The sequence below is a fragment of the Gallinula chloropus genome (genome assembly GCF_964237585.1).
Source record: "Gallinula chloropus genome assembly, chromosome: 14".
NCBI lineage: Eukaryota > Metazoa > Chordata > Aves > Gruiformes > Rallidae > Gallinula > Gallinula chloropus.
This window is the reverse complement of record NC_140099.1, coordinates 18,603,524-18,623,210: the sequence shown is the minus strand read 5'-3', so window position 1 is coordinate 18,623,210 and position 19,687 is coordinate 18,603,524. Positions and strand designations below refer to the sequence as shown.

General features: G+C 40.3%; 1 protein-coding gene across 1 annotated transcript; it reads left to right on the top strand.

The window, feature by feature from the left end:
- The first annotated feature begins 804 nt into the window (after positions 1–804).
- On the top strand, positions 805–18,332 carry GOLGA5 (golgin A5). The gene is made up of 13 exons (XM_084270416.1): positions 805–938; positions 1,735–2,350; positions 4,374–4,595; positions 5,301–5,520; positions 6,053–6,176; positions 6,991–7,194; positions 8,322–8,492; positions 9,139–9,267; positions 11,042–11,140; positions 12,734–12,959; positions 14,176–14,281; positions 15,398–15,461; positions 17,007–18,332. Exons 2-13 carry the CDS (start codon positions 1,786–1,788, stop codon positions 17,085–17,087), a joined length of 2,211 nt encoding a protein of 736 aa, XP_084126542.1. The 5' UTR covers positions 805–938; positions 1,735–1,785; the 3' UTR covers positions 17,088–18,332.
- The last annotated feature ends 1,355 nt before the right edge of the window (positions 18,333–19,687 follow it).

The window sequence follows — 19,687 nt, the reverse complement described above, 5'->3', positions numbered from 1 at the left end:
CATCAGCAGCTGTGGCTGGGGGACAACACTTCTGGGGATGGTGACAGCTGGGCAGGGGGACTGTGACCAATGACAGTGATTGATTTAAGACCTTGTCAACAGCCCTCAGCGCTGCTGAGAGAAGGAAGAAGGAAGATGTAGAGCTAGAGCTGCGCTACACACCACAGTGTAGAGCTGAAACAACGCTGAGATAAAGCCAGAGTAAAGTGAGTAAGGCTGGAATAAACAGGGGGGGTGGGGTCAAGGGCTGGAAGAAGGAGGGGAGCAGTAGTGTGGGGCTCAGAAACGAGATGGATTCACTTGGGGCAGGAAAAAAGACTCTGGGACTGCGAACAAAGGTGGTTTGTGAGGGAAAGGAACTGAAATCACTTGGGACATGACTACAGACATGGGGGTTTTTTTCTGCATTGTTTTTTCTGCAGAGCCCGCATGTTGGTCAGACAAGGAGCAGAGACAAGGGGAAAGGATTCCCAGTCTTGCAGCAGGCCTGGGACACCCCGTTTGGGGGCAGAGGCAGAGGGACAGTTTCTGTCAGGCCAAGCAGCCGTTTCTATAAACCGCCATCCTCACGCCCTGTGTCAGGAAAGGCAGCAGGACCACTGCGGAGACCTTCCTTGCCGCCTGGCATGCGGGGCTGGAGCTCCTCCTGCCATCGCAAGGCGGGAACGCAGGCCCAGCAGCACTCAGGGGCGGGCCCCTCGCTTCGGCTCCCCCCTCCCCCCCCCCCCCGCCGGGCGGGGCTTGACGCGCCACCTCACGCAGCTCCCTGCGGCGCATGCGCGCAGCCTGCCGGAAGGCAGCCACGTCTGCCGGAAGATGGGGTTACGCCGCCGGGACCGGCCCGCGGCCCCGCAGTGACTGTTGGCGCCCGCTGCCCCCTTCCCCCCATCCTCCCTCAGGACTCCCCTCGGGTCTGGGGTCTCCCGCGCTGGGAGGAGGTGAGGCCGGGCTGTGCTGAGGCCTCCGTCGTTCCTGAGGGCCGCCGGGGAGTGGGGGGGCGGGGCGGGGGGAGCAGACCGAGGACAGGCAGCCGCGCTGCGGGTGGGCGCGGAGGGGGGGGGAGGAGGGCAGCGGCCACCCCGAGCATCCCTCTGCCGCCCGGTCAGACCTGTCCCTGTGCTTCCTCCTTCCCGCCGCGGGTGTGGGGGCCCTTCGCAAGCCTGCCCTGGGGCGAAGGGGCCCTTCCCGGAAGCAGGGATGAGGGACACGTCGCCTGTGCGTCTCGCAGGCTGGTGGTGAGGCGGGGGCCTGCGCCTGTCCCCCGTGTTGCTGTCACAGAGGGGACGGCAGGCTGCGAAGTTTGGTGAGGTGAAGTGCCTCCGCCCGTCCGAGATGACGAACAGGCCAGACACCTAAGGCTTTGTTGTTATCTGTTCCTGTAGGAAGTGTCTGGCTGCTTTTCCTCCTCCAGAGGAGTCTGTGTTTGTCACACGGGTATAGGCTTTGTTTTGTTGTTGTTGGAGAGTGATTAGCAGGCTGGACACTTGGTAGCAACTGCTGGTGTCAGGAGCAGATACAGTGGTCTAATAGCTATGCCTTATTTTGGTGTGTTTTCCCTCAGAAACTGATTTGATTCATTTACAGCAGTTACCCAAACTGCAAGATACCAAGTGAGTAGGAGAGAAGTGTTAAAATAATCATCGCTTTAATAGGTTAAACCAGCAGTTCTTCAGGTAATCCACACATCCTGCCTCAACACTGGTGTGATTTGTAATCATTCTGTGTCTTTTGCAGAACATGTTCCTGAAGCTTTAATTTTGTAGAGTGTATCAGTGGACATCCATCATGTCTTGGCTTGCTGATCTCGCTGGAAAGGCAGAGGATCTACTCAACAGAGTGGATCAAGGAGCTGCATCTGCTCTGAGCAAAAAAGACACAACGAGCAGTGCAGTTTATGATAATAAGAAGTTGGACTCTGCCCACGAATATTCCGAGTTGCGCCAGCATACTGGAGAACTGAAGTACCAGACATCTTCCAAAGCAGCCTACATCTCCTCTGCAGCTGATAATATTAAACAGCAGAAGGCCACAAGCCTAGCAGGAACAGCAAATGTTAAACCAGCACGTAGGGCATCTCCCGAGGTTGCTTCTCAAGTAGAAAGTGCTTCCACACCCAGAGCTTCCTCACATTTTGTGAGAAGAAAGAAGTCAGAACCTGATGATGAGTTGCTGTTTGATTTTCTGAACAGTTCAGAGAAAGAGCCTAATGGAAGGATGGACTCTAAAAGGGAGAAGAGCAAGGCACCTGTCCTTCAGAATCACTCTCGGACTTCGAGCGTTAGTTCTGTGTCTACCAGCACGCAGAGTGCAAAAACTACTGAAGACAATTCCATCAGGAGCCAAGGCAATGGTAGTTAAACAGTATTGAACTTAGAGATATTTAGAACTCAGATATGTCTAGGGTAAGGCTAGGGTAATGGATTTGCTGCCATTTCATGAAAAATTTAGTGGTTGTAGTATGGCAGATGTGTGGAGTATGTTACATTTTTTCATCACAGGGATACCATGCTAATTTGACAAGCTGCATAATTAAGACCAAAATCCTTTCTTTATTGATCCACTCATTGCTACTTCTCACCTTGACCTTCCTGAGTTATGATCTAACCTTGCATCAGCCCCCCCCCATCTCTACATAGAAGCACAGGTGCAGTTGCGTTTGATCCCTCAGGGGCTCATGTTGTTGCCACATAGGACAGAGTGACACTGACCAGCTGGTAGATGTTGTTGGTTGTTGCCCAGTGCACCATGTGAGGTGATGTGAAGTTTTCTATGTTCCACTGTGGAAGAGGGGTGAGCTGTCAGACTTGCTTGTCTCGTAGAGTGGGAAGTTGGATGTGGATAGGCTGTTACAGAGCTACAAGCATGAAAGCTTGATAGAGAAAGCTTTCCCGTTTGCCAGTAGTTTGTTACTGCAGTCTAAATCCAGACACCCAAAAGAGCCTCTAGGCCAGGTGGTCAAAAGTTAATACTGAGGAAAATGTGTCTGGGAAGTGTCAGGAGCTTGTGTTCTCTGTCAGACTGTCCAATATACACTCAGTCCTTGCTGTTGCTGTGCTACTTTGCTGTTTATCCAGTGAAAATGAAGCAAGTGGCTATATTGTTTCTAAGCTATGCAGCTGGAATATTATTTGCTTGCTCCTTTGAGCAGGTAAAAAATTGTAAACTGTATTAAATATGGTGAAAAGTTGTAGATCCAAAGGGGGATATGAATATTTTGTATTTCTGGGTCTGTAATTCTTCAATAAGGTTTAATAATGGATGTAATCTAATATATGCTACAAGTGGCTAATTTCTTGCTTCCTTAGCTTCATAAGTCTAGTGAGTTTTCCAGAGAAAGGAATGAGGATAAATTGATAATTCAGAAACTATTTAAATATGTCAAAAGGAAAGAAATTACACTTCTTATAACTGTTGAAATAGGAAAGGGGGTTGAGAAAATGCAGATGGAATGTTGCTGTCACTGCTGCTACTTGTTGGTGTGCTGTTGTTCAGAATCAATAGCCTGCCCCCGCACCCTGGGCTCTGGGTGATAGGGGCTGTTGCAATGCTGACAAGGAAGGTGGAGCAAGTTGGTTTGTGATCACAAGGTGAAGCAAATATTTTGGTTTTCATAATCTAAAGCATTAATTTTTCATTGGCAAAAAGCTTTTCACAATTTGTCTGCCCTCTATTAACAGTATATCTGCCCTATATATTTTTTTTGTTAGAGAAAGGAAGGATCATGCTTCTGCTTTAAATCACTGCAGCTTGATTCGTCATGGTAAAAGTGCTTTTGACAAAAATTGAGAGAATTATTACTGATGCAGACTTATCAGTAACTGATGTTTTGGCCAAAATTACTGTTTTTTTGCATAAAGGTATCTAAAATATGTAGCTGTGTGGCTGAGTTGCATAATTAGGTTTGATGTCAAAATGACTAAGTGTAGTCTGAACAGACTTTTAAAATAAAACTTACACTCTCAAAATCTTAATAGAAAACTGGAATGAGCTTGTACTAAAAATTCCCCTAGTTATTACGTATATTTCATCTCTTCTGTCACTCTCTCACCTTCTGAAGACATCTCTGGGCAGCATAGTCATAAAAAAGTAGGGATGTTTTGAAATCTTCAATTTAACATTAATGTAATAATAAATTCAGTAACTCCCATGTCTTATCTTGCAGGATTAACAGAAGGGCATGGTGAATGTGTGCTCTGTAATAGTCCTGTTCTGTACAAGTCCCATGGGAGAGGCAGCTCCACATCCCTTTCAATATAAGCTTTTTTTGCTTAAAAAAAAAACCACTGATGCAGAACATAGAATTGCTGTTTATATGAAGGCAACTTGTAAGTACATATATTAGTTCTAACTTGCATCTCTCTCTCTCTCTTCAGAAACTCCAGACAGTTCAGATTCTGGACTAGGAGCACAAGTGGATGGTGTGAAGGATTCACCCTCAAGTGCAGTGACTAACCCTAGCCTTTCAGCTAGTGATGACCTCAAGTCCCATGAGCTATCCAATCTTCGCCTGGAGAATCAGCTGTTGCGGAATGAAGTTCAGTCTTTAAATCAAGAAATGGCTTCATTAGTTCAGCGCTCCAAAGAAACACAGGAAGGTAGTGTGCTTTGGAAACCAAACTCTGACATATTACTAAAATGCTAGTGAACTAGAAAACTGCTGTTTCTATGGTAGTGTTTTGTATTTATAATAAAATCTTTCTGGTTAATTTTGCACGTGTGACTTTTCAAGCAAAATGATTCTTGGCTTTGGAATAATCAGCTGGGAGAAACTTTAAAGGCTTGTTCTGCTACAAAGATAGCACAAACGTTGATTAAAACTGAGGGACCACAGGTCTTTTGAAAGTAACTGTGTAAGCCAGAGGATTGTAATTTCCATTGAAGCTTAATATGTGATTTCTGAGTAAAGCCTCAGCAAGTATTCAGGGATTATTTCAGCACTAGTATATTTTTCTGCTGGTTTTTACATTGAGCTTATTGTCACGTTGAACTGCATGTGATGATGCTTTATGCAGAGGTTTCCAAAGGCTTGCTTGCACAGGGCTTTTAGTATGCCATTTCAAGGGGTGGGGCAGATGAAATTTGTCACACACAGTGTGACACAGAATGAAATGCCTGTGTTGAGATTACCTGCAGAATTGTAAAGGTATGACAGACCTGCTCTGACAGCCAGTCTGACGTTTGTTACTTCAACTTGATCATAGTTAATTTCTTTCTGTTAAGAAACATGATGTGTGCATCCTGACCACTTACAAGACCTTGCAATACCTACTTTTACAAACTTCAAACATTTTATGTTGCAGAATTGAACAAATCCAGGGAAAGGGTCGAGAAGTGGAATGTTGACCATTCAAAGAGTGACAGAATGGTTAGAGAACTTCGAGCTCGAGTTGATGATCTGACAGAAGCTGTTGGTGCCAAGGATTCACAGCTGGCGGTGCTGAAAGTGCGACTGCAAGAAGCTGATCAGCTCTTAAGTGCTCGTACAGATGCTTTGGAAGCATTGCAGAGTGAAAAATCGCGGTACTTCATCATTTCATACTTCATTCATTTGCAGCTAGTAATAGGCTTGAGCGGTTTAATCTCTTTAATAATAAAAATGGATAAATTACTGAGGAAGAGGATTGTTTCAAGATTTGAAATACAGGGATTAAAGTTTGCTCTGAGCCTGTTATAGCTGGTAGTGAAAGCAGCAAATGAGTATTAAATAGGGGTAACTACTGCCTGGTTATTGAAATACTTTATACGAAATGTATTTATGCATGAAGCTGAAGATCAAGAAAAATGTTGTTGTCTTGAATTATTGTCAAATATAAAGACTTTTCTGACTTAACTCGGCATTGAGATATGAATCTGGAGTTGGATACTGCAGAGCATAGGTCAGGGAGGGGCTGCAGGAGCCACTGACTGCTGGCCTCGCACCTGTAGCCAGCCATATTCAGTAGTTTACTACGGAGATTTGCAAGGCTGCTCTGAAAACCAGGTTGTTATATTTCCATGTGAAAATCACACTAGATTTCTTCTTTTTCAATTAATACATGTATTTCTCTTTCAGGATAATACAGGACCACAGTGAAGGGAGCAGTTTGCAAAATCAAGCCCTTCAGACTCTTCAGGAGAGGCTGCGTGATGCAGACTCCACACTCAAGCGAGAGCAAGAGAGTTACAAACAAATGCAGGTTAGATGTGAAGAGTAAGGAAGAGTTTCCAACTCTGCTTTTGAGATTAAATCTGTGAGGTTCCAAATGCTTTCTCTTTCCATTGTCTTCAGTTCCTGACCAGAGTACTAAGTGCTTGGAAGGATGTGCCGTCCATTACTCTTAAGTATCTTCGTGATGCTAGTTTATTATTTCTGTGTCATTTTAAAAGCATCATGATTAGAAGTATTTTAGGATTAATGCTGATATTTACCAGGGTTTTCTTATACTGACTTAATGTTAGAACATGTTTTACAGCTAAATAATTTTAATTTTCCATGCTGTGTTGTTACACAATGAAACGTTACACAGTTTCAATACATGATCAAGAATGTTATGCTGGAGGGTCACTTCTGCAGTAAAGATGCAAGTACATCATTGCTAGAAACTGCTTTTCACACTTTGCTTTGCCTTTGGTATGTATAATAGCATCCGTGAGGTTCTTGATTGGTGTCTGGTTGGGGTTTTTTTAGACTCCATCAAAATATGGTAGACTAAATTTGATATATTTTTGGAGGGGAAAGCTTGTGCTTTTTTTTAACCAAATAAATGTAAATAATAAGAAGAGCTATTTCTGATGAGGGAAAGAAATGCATATTTTAACTGATACTGTTTAGGACTTGCTTTAGCAAGCAGGATTTATTTCTAAGTGGCACTAATGTGCCTTTAAGTTGGAGGCGGTAGATAGGAGGTGGTGTTTCATGTGTAGTTGCTTTTAAGCTTTCCTTTTTTTCCTTTCTAGGTTAAAGTTGAGACTGTGTTTAAACACAAAGTATTGTTTCTTTATTGCTAATAGAATGAGTTTGCAGCTCGTCTAAGTAAAATGGAAGCAGACCGTCAGAACTTGGCAGAAGGGATAACTGTAGCAGAAAGAAAGTATTTGGATGAGAAGAGGCGAGCTGATGATCTTCAGCAGCAAGTCAAAGTAACCAAAAGCCACCTAGAATCTGCAAAACAGGAACTGGCAGAGTATAAACAGAAAGCGACTCGCATACTCCAAGTAAGCACTTGTGTAAAGAAATCCAGTTTGATTTGTGCATTTAACTTTTTTTTAAGGTATTATGCTTTGAAATAATCTGTTTGGGTTTTTTTTCTTATGAGTTGTAATATATTTTGGGGTGTATCTCTAATGAGACTTACACAAACAGCTGCCATCCTGCATTTTGTACCTCTAAACTCAATCTGTAAATGAAAGTTCAGCTGAACCATTGCACTTACTGTGTAACGCCTGTCACTGTGTTACACACCCAAGAGTCCTCTCTTAGGCAGATAGATAAATAGATGTAACCTACAATTTGTTCCACACCTGGTATTCTTGAGGCAAGGGTATTGCTCTATTATGCTTGAGGCAAAAGCATAACATATAATGGATACTTATGTGTAAAACAAAGAAGATATTTTCATATATTCTGAAAGGTTGTATGGAATCAGTGGCAAAATTAGGTATTCTGTGCAGAGTTTTGTGCTATTTAATCTGTTGAAGATACTAAATCCAAATATGGCCAGGTTGAGTCTTTTTTTTAAAAAAAGTTAGCAAAATATTGAGAATAAAAGTGTCTGAGAATAATGAATTTAGCCTTATATCCAAGGACAGGCTTTACATCATCTTGATTAATGAGAAGCATGACATCAGAAGTCAATGTTGAGCTAACATAGTTGACTCTGAATAAAATGGTTCATCCTCTTTCTGAGAACAGTTATTGCTGTATTTGGCTCTTAATTGGCTTTGTTATCAGGAGAAATGATGGACTGAAAGGGAGTCAGGTTTGTCTTTAGTCTCTGTTAGTGTCTGTCTTTTCTCTTACGGTAACTGGGAAGCCAGAATTACCATCAGTGACATGTTTAACATTCCAGGTACTTCAAAAGAGAGGAGCTGTACTCTTCCTCAGGTAACACAGGCTTTCAGTAAATCCAGTCTTATGGCATACAGGAAGTCAGAAAAATTACCAGTAGGAAAGCATTTTCATTTCAAAACATGTATGGTCATTGCTGGCTGAAAAAAAACAGATAAAGCAGTTCTTTTACTGTATGTCTATACTTGAATTTTAAAGCAAAGTAATATTAGTGTATTCTTGTTGAGCACTTGTTAAATACTGCAATAAATAATAAATTAATTTATTTTTTCAGTCTAAAGAAAAGTTGATAAACAGCTTAAAAGAAGGGTCTGGTATTGAAGGCCTGGATAGCAACACTGCAAGTGCAATGGAGCTGGAAGAACTGAGACATGAGCGAGACACTCAGAGAGAAGAAATACAAAAACTCATGGGACAAATACAACAGATGAGAACAGAGCTGCAGGTAGCTAAGATTATATGCATAAGGCTTTGTAGTTAACCATGCAAAATGGACTTGCTCTCTTGTATCCTTTATGGTGGTCACTTCTGCTGTTTATTTGTCCTAGTATTAAGGTGAGCCAACTTTTGCTCAAGGTGAGATGAGTGCTTATTGATACCCAGTTTCTTTCCATGTTCTCTGTTGCCACATCAGGTCCTGTGGGAGGAGTATTTTAGACACTACTTCTTTCTTTCCTCACTGCTGTGTGCTCCTTTTGAGGGAAGCATTTCTTTCCAAACATGCATGGGGATTTCTGTAGAGATCACCTATATCCTTTCCTGCCAGGGCTACTAATCCTTGAAGCGACTGTAATCCGAGTCATCTGCTGGCATAATTGGCTCGACCCAGCAGTTGCACGCAAGCCTACTTTACACAGTTCTAGCCTGTAGGCAGTAGAAGGGAAAAAACAGAGGCTTTTCATGTTCCCAAAATGCATTTATTTTATTACTATATTAGTAAAAATACTCTGTGTAAAATGACCAAATGTCTTTAGTCAATATGCACTCACCTTCGTTTTCCTTTGCTGCAACATTGCACATACAATTCTTGTGTTGCCCTTACCTGTGACAGGTTGCAGTACTAGTTGAATGTAACGTTTCTGTTAATTCAGGATATGGAGACTCAGCAAGTGAGTGAAGCTGAGTCAGTGAGAGAGCAGCTCCAAGACCTACAAGAGCAAATAGCAGCACATAAAATGGCCAAGCAAGAGACAGAAACTGAACTAGAACGGCAAAAACAGGTAAGGAATTCTTGAAAACTAATTGGTCTATTTTTAAGCGTCATGTGGTGTCATCAGTAAAGCATTTGGCTTAATAAGAGAGTAGCTTTAACCAGTATTTGGGTAATTTTTTTGTCTAGTATTCCAAAGAAAACCCCAAAAGCATAATGAATGTCAATAGGCCAACAAAATACAACCAGTGCTAAGCAACGAACAGGGCCTTCCAGCTACTCCTGCTAAATAGAGAACATAAACATGACCCAAAGGACTGCACAAGATCCTAGATTTTATTCAGTCAGGGAACAACAGGAATGTGGGTACATCTGTAACCATTATTTGAATCAAGAAACTGAAATGCCAAGAATGGTTACAATGGAACTTCATGTGCTGAGTTACTACATAAGACTTTGCTCATAAAAAAGTGTTACTGTATTTCCAGTGCATGGATTGTTTTTTCAAATCCTTTTGCTAACTTATTTATGAATCTAAATGTTGTCACTTCCAGACTGCTCCATAAGACAAATTATATTAATGATTTTAGTCAAATTGTTCTTCTTTTTAAGCAAACTTCATCTTGATTTCAGTTGGTTTTGTGCCAAAAATGGGGTGAGGGAGGAAGGTGAAGGCAAATTTATATTTTATGTGAACAAACTTACTATTCAGTAAAATCACACAAATGTTTTGCACCCTTTTACAATTTTTTTTCTGTAAGGAAAAGCTCATGTAAAGAGTGTTAATAATGAAGAAAGCAGGAGAGAGCGCTGTATCTGCTAGGAACAATTTATCTTATAGGATTATCTGTCCTTCCAGAAATTACATTTTAATGAGTTGCTAGCAGCTTGAACTAATTAAAAGGCAGGAGTTGAAGTCTGCTTCTGATGGATAGCTGATGTTTATTATATCAAAGCAGATGGTACATTGTATTTTGTTACTCCTGCCCTTCTGAGAGGTATATTTTAAGTCAATGCTACCTATAGAAAAAGTGATGTCAATTAAAAAAAATGAAGTCCTTTTGAGTTCTTACAAAAAATGAAGCATTTCTTTAAATGACACACGTTTACCTGTGCTTTTAAAGTAATTGCATGCACTGATACCTAGTACATTGTGGTCTGTTCTATCTGGGAATTCCTTTAACTATTGCCATAAGGTTTCTGAGTCTGAAGATGGAAAATAAGTAGAAGTGTTATTTTTTGTGCATCTGATAGTTTGAAGGGAGAATCTGTTTTCTGTAGCAATGTAGAGCTGAAATGATCCAGTGATTTGAAGACTGCCTTAATTTAAAAGGTAAACATGGGAGGTCTTTCAGTTGGAGTTTAAAATAACCATTAAATCATGGGAGTAACAAAACTTTCAGTTAGATTTGCTGTTCAGTAAGTTGTCCCTTACTGTTATTCCTTCCCCTTTCACATCTCTTGTGTTAATTTATCATAAACTTTAAAGGAAGATAATTGTCAAATGGAACCATAGATAGACATGCCAAAGGTTTTAAACACTCAGAAAAAATGGTATCTTGGGTTGATGGGTTTATATAAGGAACAGAGATCTTCCCACAGTAGTTCCTAATTATTTAAGTTATTGACATAAGTTCAAGATAGCAATATAATAATTGTTGGTAAGGAACATAAATCATTGTCCCAGTGAAATTGTTTGTATCTTGGTAAACTACCCTCGAACTGGAAGCTGGAGAGGAACTGTACAAGGACATGTAGTGAAACTACCCTGAAGCTCCTGATAAGAGAATGTCTCTTGAAATACCTGTCAGATCTTTTATTTGTGACTGTGATACATGTTATAGGAACTCCATTACGCTGAAGAAGAGTTGTATCGAACAAAGAATACTTTGCAAAGCAGAATAAAAGACAGAGAGGAAGAAATTCAGAAGCTCAGAAATCAGGTACTGTTTATATAGAAAATAGCTTTATCACCTTAAGTTATGAAAACAGTGATGAGAACTATTAGTTTGATTAAACTATATAAAAGAAACATAATGAGTGCTAATGAGTTATAGTGAACTTCTTGTTAATACCAAATAGAGTTTTGAGTAGAGGGAGTACAAGAAGGGCAGCGTGAAATAGTGAATAGCTGAATTTATAATTCCATGTGCTTTTGTCTTTGGGGAGGAAAAAAAATATCAACCTGTTACCCAACTAGACCTGATGAGGTGGTTCTGTATTGCCATTCTTCGTTTTGAAAACTAAAAAAAGTCATTGGTGCTCGATTACCTCCTTGTGATTTCTGCAAAGATCCTTTAAACCAGGAGTAAGAACATGAGTACCATCCTACAGGCTTGGTCATCCATCCAGTCTACTGTTCGTTCTTGACAGTGGCAGTGGGACCAGTATGATAGCCTGGCCACTCTCCACTGCTGGTCCTCACTCAGCACCAGCAGCTGGATTAGGGATGTTAGTGTTTAAGTCCTGACTAAGTCCTGCCAGTATGTTTATGGACCTATTTTCTTTGATTCAAGCTAATCCTTTCTGCAACCTTCTGATAGCACAGACTCCTTGGCATCATTTTGTGAACATTATTTTAGCATAATGAAAATGGTCTATATTGATAGCATGGTGTCAGGGAAGGCCAGCTGCACACTTACAGTGTCAGAGGATTTGGAAGTTGAAGTTTTGATACAAATTTCTTGAGTGTGTTGGCAGATGATTCTTCTCGTAATACTAGCTCCAGGACTACCTGCACCTGCACTGCATCTGATTTGTAGTTTTGATATCTCACTGCCTCTGGTTCCTGCTGATGCTGTTTTTTTCATTATTGAAGCTGCATCTTTGTGGTATATGATGCTGTAAGTGGCTGAGGTCCAAGACTAGTGAATTAAACGAGCTGTTGCACATATGGCTAATCTGGAGATCACATTTGCCTTACATGTGTTCTGCAAATTGAATGACATGATCCATGGCTTCATTTGCTGTCCTTGCAGTTTCTGTTTGCTAGTACAATCATGTTTTCTGCCTCAGTGCTCCTCAATTCTTCTGCAAGGTGTATCTTGTGTATTCACCATTTTCATTGCAGCTTCCCTGTAGCATGGCATCAGATTCTCCCCATTAGTACTGAGTTTTTCCTTCCTTACTTGAAAACATTTTATGTCCCCAGTTGTTTTGTGAAGTTACAAGGATAGCCAGACTGGATTATCTCACTATTCCTGTGCCTACCATTTAAACTCAGCTCTGAGGCAGGGTGGTGTTTTCTGTGATCAAACTTCATGATTGTACAGAAATGTTCATGTGCTCAGAGATGGAAAACATAGGAATACATTTATACATAGCTTCTTGTGTCATGTAAAATCTTGTTTTAGCAGCTGTCAGTATGAAGCTGCTTCTTCATTGTGCTCATGGGTAACCGTGCAGATAGTCCATAAAAATTCTGTGATGTGCTAACTTGGGTCTTGGAGGGCTTAGGTTTTTTAGAGTTTTAATATGTCAGTTGATCAGACTTGGAACTGGCTCTGATTATTTCTTTTCTTTTCTTTGCTTTTCAGCTCACAAACAAGACTCTAAGTAGTAGTGGTCAGACAGAATTAGAAAATCGGCTTCATCAGCTGACGGAAACACTAATTCAGAAACAAACCATGTTAGAGAGCCTGAGCACAGAGAAAAACTCCCTTGTCTATCAACTGGAACGACTTGAACAACAGCTGAAGGCTATCCAAGGCACTAGTGCTAATGGACCTTCCATTAATATGGCAGGCATTGATGGTACTGAAGGTAAATAAGGAAATATAACACTTAAAACTTCATCCTTTTGGCAGTGCAAGCTTTAATGTTTCCTAATGCCTTTCCCTGAAAGCCTGAGTTTAAAAGGGAAAAAAAATGCTGAACATATGCATATTGTGCCAGAGACCTTGTCAACAGCAGCCAGTATCCTAAAAAAAGTACAAGCTGCTTTTTATGTGTAAATGACTTTAAGCCAATTTCATCTTTAATTCTCAACACTGTGGCACTATTGGAACAGTCATATTTACAAATACTGTCACAGGTGTAAATAAATCTGTCTTTTGGGTTTTAAACTAAATGTCAGAAGCAGGATATAAGTCTTTCCTTGTAAAAATGGGTTGGGAAGTGAGTGAAAATACACTTTATTTTGAGAGTTGATCAGATTTCTGGTTGAAATCAATTTCCTCCTTGATTTTTCTTTTTCTTGAAAAACAGCTTAAAGTACTGTTTCTGCTGAGGTGGGTTTTTTTCTATACTGTGTAGTAATCATCCCATATATCTAGCAGAACTTTAGGAGTTAATCCGTGGTTTTGAAATGCTGTTTTTCAAAGTTTATTGTTTTGTGTGTATGGTGAGTAACTTTTAAAGCTATGGGCAACCATCAAAAGGTGTAAAATGGCAATCCAGAACTTAATTCTCTGCTAGTGAAAAACTGTTAAAGAAAGCAATAAGGTAGCAGAACTAATTAATTTGAGATGTATTTCCTCTTGGCTTGTTTTAAAGTAATTTTAGTAAGTTTTATTTGCACAGAGGTGACTTATGAGAGATTTTTTTTCATGAAGTTGATACATGGTAAAAATGTAAATAAAGTAGAAATTGTTGGAATATACAACGTAGTATTAGAAATGCTATCAAAATTTTACTCTGAGAAATAAAACCAAATGGGGAAACTCTGACAGCATTAAACCCTTCATTTTATACACATAATAACAATTATTACATGATAGAATTGAATATTAAGATGTCCATCTAGTGAACTAAAATAAATTTAAAAACTCAGTTGAAGAAACAGTTGACCTGACTGTAAGTTTGTGAAGAATGCTGCTCTCAAAACGGGCTCCTCTGCTTCAGCGAAGCAACACTAACAAGTCTTGTTAATCACTACTATTCTATTGGTTTTATCTTTGTTAAACACTATTGGTTTGCTTTACTTGGCTTAGCTGGTTTGAGAGTAATGTATTCTTTTGCTGTTCTCCTCTTCCAGTAGGTGCTCGTATGCGTAACGTTCCCGTCCTGTTCAGTGACGTGGATACGGACGTGGCTGGGATGTACGGGAGAGTTCGCAAAGCTGCCAGCAGTATAGACCAGTTTAGGTAAGAGTGTCCCAAGGAAGTAACTTCTGTCATTGCTGGGATCCTTTTGCAGTTCTCACCTGTCAGACCTTCTGTTTTGATTTGCTTCTATGAAGGTAGAAGAAAAAATACTGAAGCTGAAGTAGGGTATAGATTCCTGTTGACCTGGTTCACTTGTGCTTTCCTATGATGTTCATATCCTTGGGCTTCTGTAAATTATAGTCACTTATTTAAACAACACACTTGCAGAGTTTGATACAAGAGGTTCACTAAACTATGTACAAAACCCCTAAGCTTTTTCATCTTCTACCTTTTTTAACTTTCAGAGGCTCTGAGTGTGTCTGTGATAAACACTCTAAGGGCATGTTAGCAGGGGGTATCATACATGTTCTTTAACTCCTGTTTAGGCATCCTGACCTAGACAAAATTCTGGGTTCTGACTTGGGTTAATTGTCAATACTGACAACAAAGGGCAGCTCCAAAACTCAAATCAAACCAGAATTAGTTAAGATTTCTTGAAGCTTTGAAAGCAGGATACCTTGATAGAAAGTCCTTTATGCTTTCAATGGCACTTTAATTTCATTGTGAAGAATATCGGGGTTTCCATGATTGTGACCTAATATTTGTGATGTTTTAATACCAAACTTCATTAGCACTATCATACTCACATAAGTGCACAGGTTTTTTTAACTGACTTTACTAAGCACACATCTAATGCATGTGCCTTCTAGCACCCTGGCAGTAAACTTGGAAAACCCATGTCCTTTTCATCTGATGAAATAGGATTTGTAGTGATCTGTTTTGTTTTTTCAAAGGAATCCAGGGGGTTTAATTGCTTAAATCTTTTTGAAAGATTCATGACAGCCCCTAAAGTAACAAAATTTGACAACTATATTATTTGTGAGTTTTAAAATACCTGTACAGCTCCTGAGTCAGCTCTTTTCCAAACTGAGCCTGGCATGTAACAGAAAAACTTAAGGGAATATGTTTCATTGTCTGAATTTCCTCACTCCACTTAATGTCTTAAGTACATGAAGTAAAAATCAAGTCAGAAACAAAGCCATATATGTGTAACAGCTGGTGTTTGAGGAATGGTGCTAACTGGTGGGTTTTGTTTCTCCTCTTGTATTTGTGTAGCATTCGGCTGGGAATCTTTCTGAGGCGGTATCCCATAGCAAGAGTCTTTGTAATCATTTACATGGTGAGTAAGCTTTTGTAAAGTTAGAAGTTTAATGGAAGATTTCTATAGCCAGTTTATGTCTTAAAATTAAATTGCAAGATGTTTGATGTTCAGAAGGCTATATAATTAACTAACAGCTCAGTATATCTTTCTGTGAAGCAGACTAAATAGTACTTACCTAACAGCATGGCAGTTTTCAGTTTTTCCCAGGAATTTTTAGTATAGCAGTCTTAAAGATGTTTATATAACTACCATTTAAAAGGCTGTAAAAGTAGGGTTTTAATACCAAAATACAGAATAACAGTCATCTGTTGCCAAGGTTAACCCACGACACCTGCCTGTACTACATTTAGGGAAATGACATCTGTTACAGCTTTTAAAATATTTGGCACTTCGCTTTTTGCTCAGTGACTAATGATCACACTGAGTGGCTGAAAAAGTCGCAAGAAAGGTGTTTCCTGCTAGAGTTAAACAAATAACAAGTTGCTCATCCCTACCAGGTGAGATTGTCAGACTTGCAATTGATAAAAATGAAATTCCTCCGCTCTCCACTGGAGGGCAGATGTCTGTCAGTCGAAGTGACCCTTGGTAAGGAAGGTGTGCAGTCTGCCCTGAGAAACAAACACGTTGCTTCAGAACGTGTAATGATTCTTCTGAACTGAGTTTCCAAGAACAACTGTCACTGTTTCAGGTTCTGAAGCAGACACACGTGAATAAAGAAAATGACAGTTTCTCCCTGCAGTTGCTTCTTCCAGCCTGCTAGGGACTGGAAGGAGCAGGGCTGGTTCATTCCTAACGTCTCTCTTTCTGTTCGTGACTCAATATCAATATATGAATAAAATGCTTTGTACCAGAAAACTAAAGACCTAAGCTGCAACGTGAAGTGCAGCTCAGTGACAGGAGCTGTATATTGGGCAGTTGGTGGCAGCTACCCTTTTTCAGCTTGAAACTTGTAACTTTAAACTTCTCTGTTTTCTAAACAAACGTGTCTCAGGCATTGTGTCTGTTACCTCTTGTGGCACCCACAGCAACTTCTATTCTAATGGGATTGTTCCAGCCAAATTTGAGTGAGAATTAAGACTCCTAAAAAAGTTCATGCAAATACTCAAATTGGTGTGTGATAAGGAAAGCAGAGTTCACCTGCTTTACACAGCCTGTAGCAGTCAGTTGCAGCAGGAGTAGTGGCTTACCAGTGGCTTGAGGCAGTCAAATTGTGTACTGGCTGGGGGCTGGGTATCCCAGAGAACAGCTGGAGTTACTGGGGCTTGGAGGGAGAGAAGCTGGAGGACACAAATCTGTAGGAACCCAGGCTGCTTTAGTTTTGATGTTTGTATAAAATCTTTAGTTTTCTGCAGATGGCTTCTTCAGAATCTGACTGAGATTCTGAATCCTTTTGCAAATAAGAATTCCTTTTTCAGGAGTATCTAAATAAAATGAAAGCAATCTGATCAAAGCATTTCTGCAAAATAAGTGTTATTAACTCTCATTTAGAGCTCTCCTGTTTACTGCTGCTGTGAGTGATGATTGTCAGTGCTGGTAACTTAGGTCTTTCTTTTCTTTCCCCAGGCATTGCTTCATCTCTGGGTCATGATCGTTCTACTTACCTACACCCCAGAAATGCACCATGACAGTCCCAGCGGCAGATAGATGGAGAGGACCATGTACTGTGCTCATGTAACTGACTGGCAGTGTCTTTAGAATAATCAGTCCTGAACTATCAGCAAACTTGTCCTCATGGTTTTTAGGAAGAATTAAAACAGTCATGCCTGATTTATCTCTACTCTTCAAATAGATGTATAATACTGTGTAGCTTTTTCAGTATACCTAAAGGAGTGCTGCTTCCCTGGAGAAATAAAGCTACTAAGTTAAGCTGTGGTTAGCCTTTCCATTTTACATAGGCCTTCTGGAACTGTTGTGTAAAAGGGTTGTGCCTACAGAGCAGTGCAAGGATTTCTGAAGTTACAGATACAATACAGATTAGTTTAGGTCATACTGGATATGGGCTATGGTCAGGTAATAAACTGTACTTAGCAATTTAAATAAACTTTATTATTTCTGGTTTCTTCCAGTCTGCTTTTGCACTGCTGATTTTAACTTTGTAAATAACAGGCTTTTCCTTAACATGTTAAACTGAAAAAAGGAGAATGGGTTGGTGCAATATCTTTTTGTAAATAAGTTTAAAAATAAAATATGCATTCTTCTTAGCTTTGTACTTCTAGTGCAATAGATGTATCTTCCCTACCAGCTGAATAGTGGCACTGCCTATTGAAGGGCTGGTGTTTTAGCTTTAGTAGAGAGAAAGAGCAGTGATTCAAAATCTTTAGGAAAAATGGTGTTCTTTTTGTATATTTTAACTGCATTTTCTTATCCCTCTCTCGTTACTGCATGTCTCTAATCAGATCTTACTGAAATATTTATTTTTCTGAAGCTTTGGGTACTCAATTAAAGCTATTTCTATACAAAATCTAGCAAACCATCAAAAACTCCTCATGTCTAAACACCAAATAAACAAACCTCATAAAATATTTATCGTAAACCACATAATACCAAACCTGCTGTAATGGTTCTGTCGTTCGACTCTGGCAGTCTGTAACGATGAATTCTCAACACATAATAATACAAGCTCCCTTTTCTTTCCCTGAGAAATTCCTTGTTTTCAGGCATGGCACTCAAAGCTGAGTAACGAAAAGATGACTACAAGCAATTTGTCACTCCTGCTCTTAAGAACACAGTTGAGTTTTCACATGACTGGAACACACTAAGCATTATTCCTGTGCACCAGGTCTGTCATACAAGGCCCTGTGGAAATGTTACAGTAGACAAACGCCTGTATTGCTGCTCAGATTCAGATCTTGCAGAGAAAACTGAAATGGTTTGATGAACTAAGTAATAAAAGAGCATTTACTGCAAGCTGTGTCCCTGCCCTCTGTCACATTCTCTGCACTTTGTCTAATTCTCCTTGCCTGTTTTCAATTCTGATATTAAAGCCAATTATAAACACTGGGGACAGCTGATTGCTGCAGAGATCAGGTAACGTCCTTTATACAATCTTTCTCTATGCATATGGACTTTCTTTTCATTTAAAACCTCCAAAGTGAATCTTTGGATGCTCCCAATTGTGATGGCTGAGGGGACACACACACAGACATTCTTAGTGGTATTAACCCCTTACAGCTTTGCTGATGTCACAACAACTGCACACCTGGTTTTGCTTCCTTTCTCCCTAGGTTTCTCTTCTTCCTTTTTGAGGTTTGTTGTTTTGGTTTTTTTGGTAGAGATCACCTCTTGGAATCAACAGACAAAAACCCCCCAACTAATCCAGAACAGTCTAAAGCTACTGCAGTCCTGCTAGAAGCCTTTATCCTAGGTTAGTACTCGCCCAGATTTTATGCCAGATGTTTTACAGGGATAATCATTGAAAGATTCCTGCTGACTTTTGTGTTCAGCATCAGTTTGGGTTTAGCTAGTGTTTACCCCAGTGATGTCCAGTTGGGAATAACATTTAGCACAGGGCACCAGGGTAGCATCAGCTTTGTGTTCTTGACCTCTGTGTGTGTGTTGCTGTTACTGGTGTTTGTCCATAAAATGATGTATAACAAATTTTTCACATTGCAACTTCAGTTACCATCTTTATCTTCCATTAATTTTCTTTTTTATTTATTTTTAAGAAAAAAAAACCCAAAAACCCAACTGTAAAAGAAGGGCAGAGCTGTTTTCACACCTGGTTCTATTTTGGTTTTAAAGTGGTGTGATGTTAACAACCAAACTGAATCCTTGCCAGGCAAAGGGCTGTTCAGTGTGGAGAGTAACGTGGGGTGAAGAAGCAAATACTACTGTGCCACGAAGGGCTAGGCTACAGTTCACACAAACACCTTTAAAGCACAGTATGAAAGGCCTTTATGGGGGTGTTGAACTGTTTCAGAGCTGTGCAGGAAATACTTGAAGCTTTTGTTTAAACACACTGGGGTTTTGCCCCAGGAATTCTTTCTGATACGCTGTGTGTGATGCAGTGCATGGTGGAGTCTATCTGAATAGAAATGTCTGGTTCTGAGTGGAATGCAAAGATGTGCTTCATGCCTCCAGCTAGTGATGTTGAGCTCCAAAGTCATCTCTACAGATCTGCAAAGTGTGCCACAACTGTGGGTCAAAGGTGACACAGGGACACCATTTCAACTAGCAGCTCCTAATGGTGCCACGAGGTTGCTTTACTGAACAGATGGCTTTGGGGTGAAGAAGCCTCCTCTGTT

Bases quoted from the DNA above. Each gene is read 5' to 3' on its own strand.
- GOLGA5 (XM_084270416.1), top strand. From the start codon at position 1,786: ATGTCTTGGCTTGCTGATCTCGCTGGAAAGGCAGAGGATCTACTCAAC. The intron at 5,521-6,052 runs GTACTTCATCAT...TTTCTCTTTCAG, and splicing joins TTGCAGAGTGAAAAATCGCG to GATAATACAGGACCACAGTG. The intron at 15,462-17,006 runs GTGAGTAAGCTT...TTCTTTCCCCAG, and splicing joins TCTTTGTAATCATTTACATG to GCATTGCTTCATCTCTGGGT.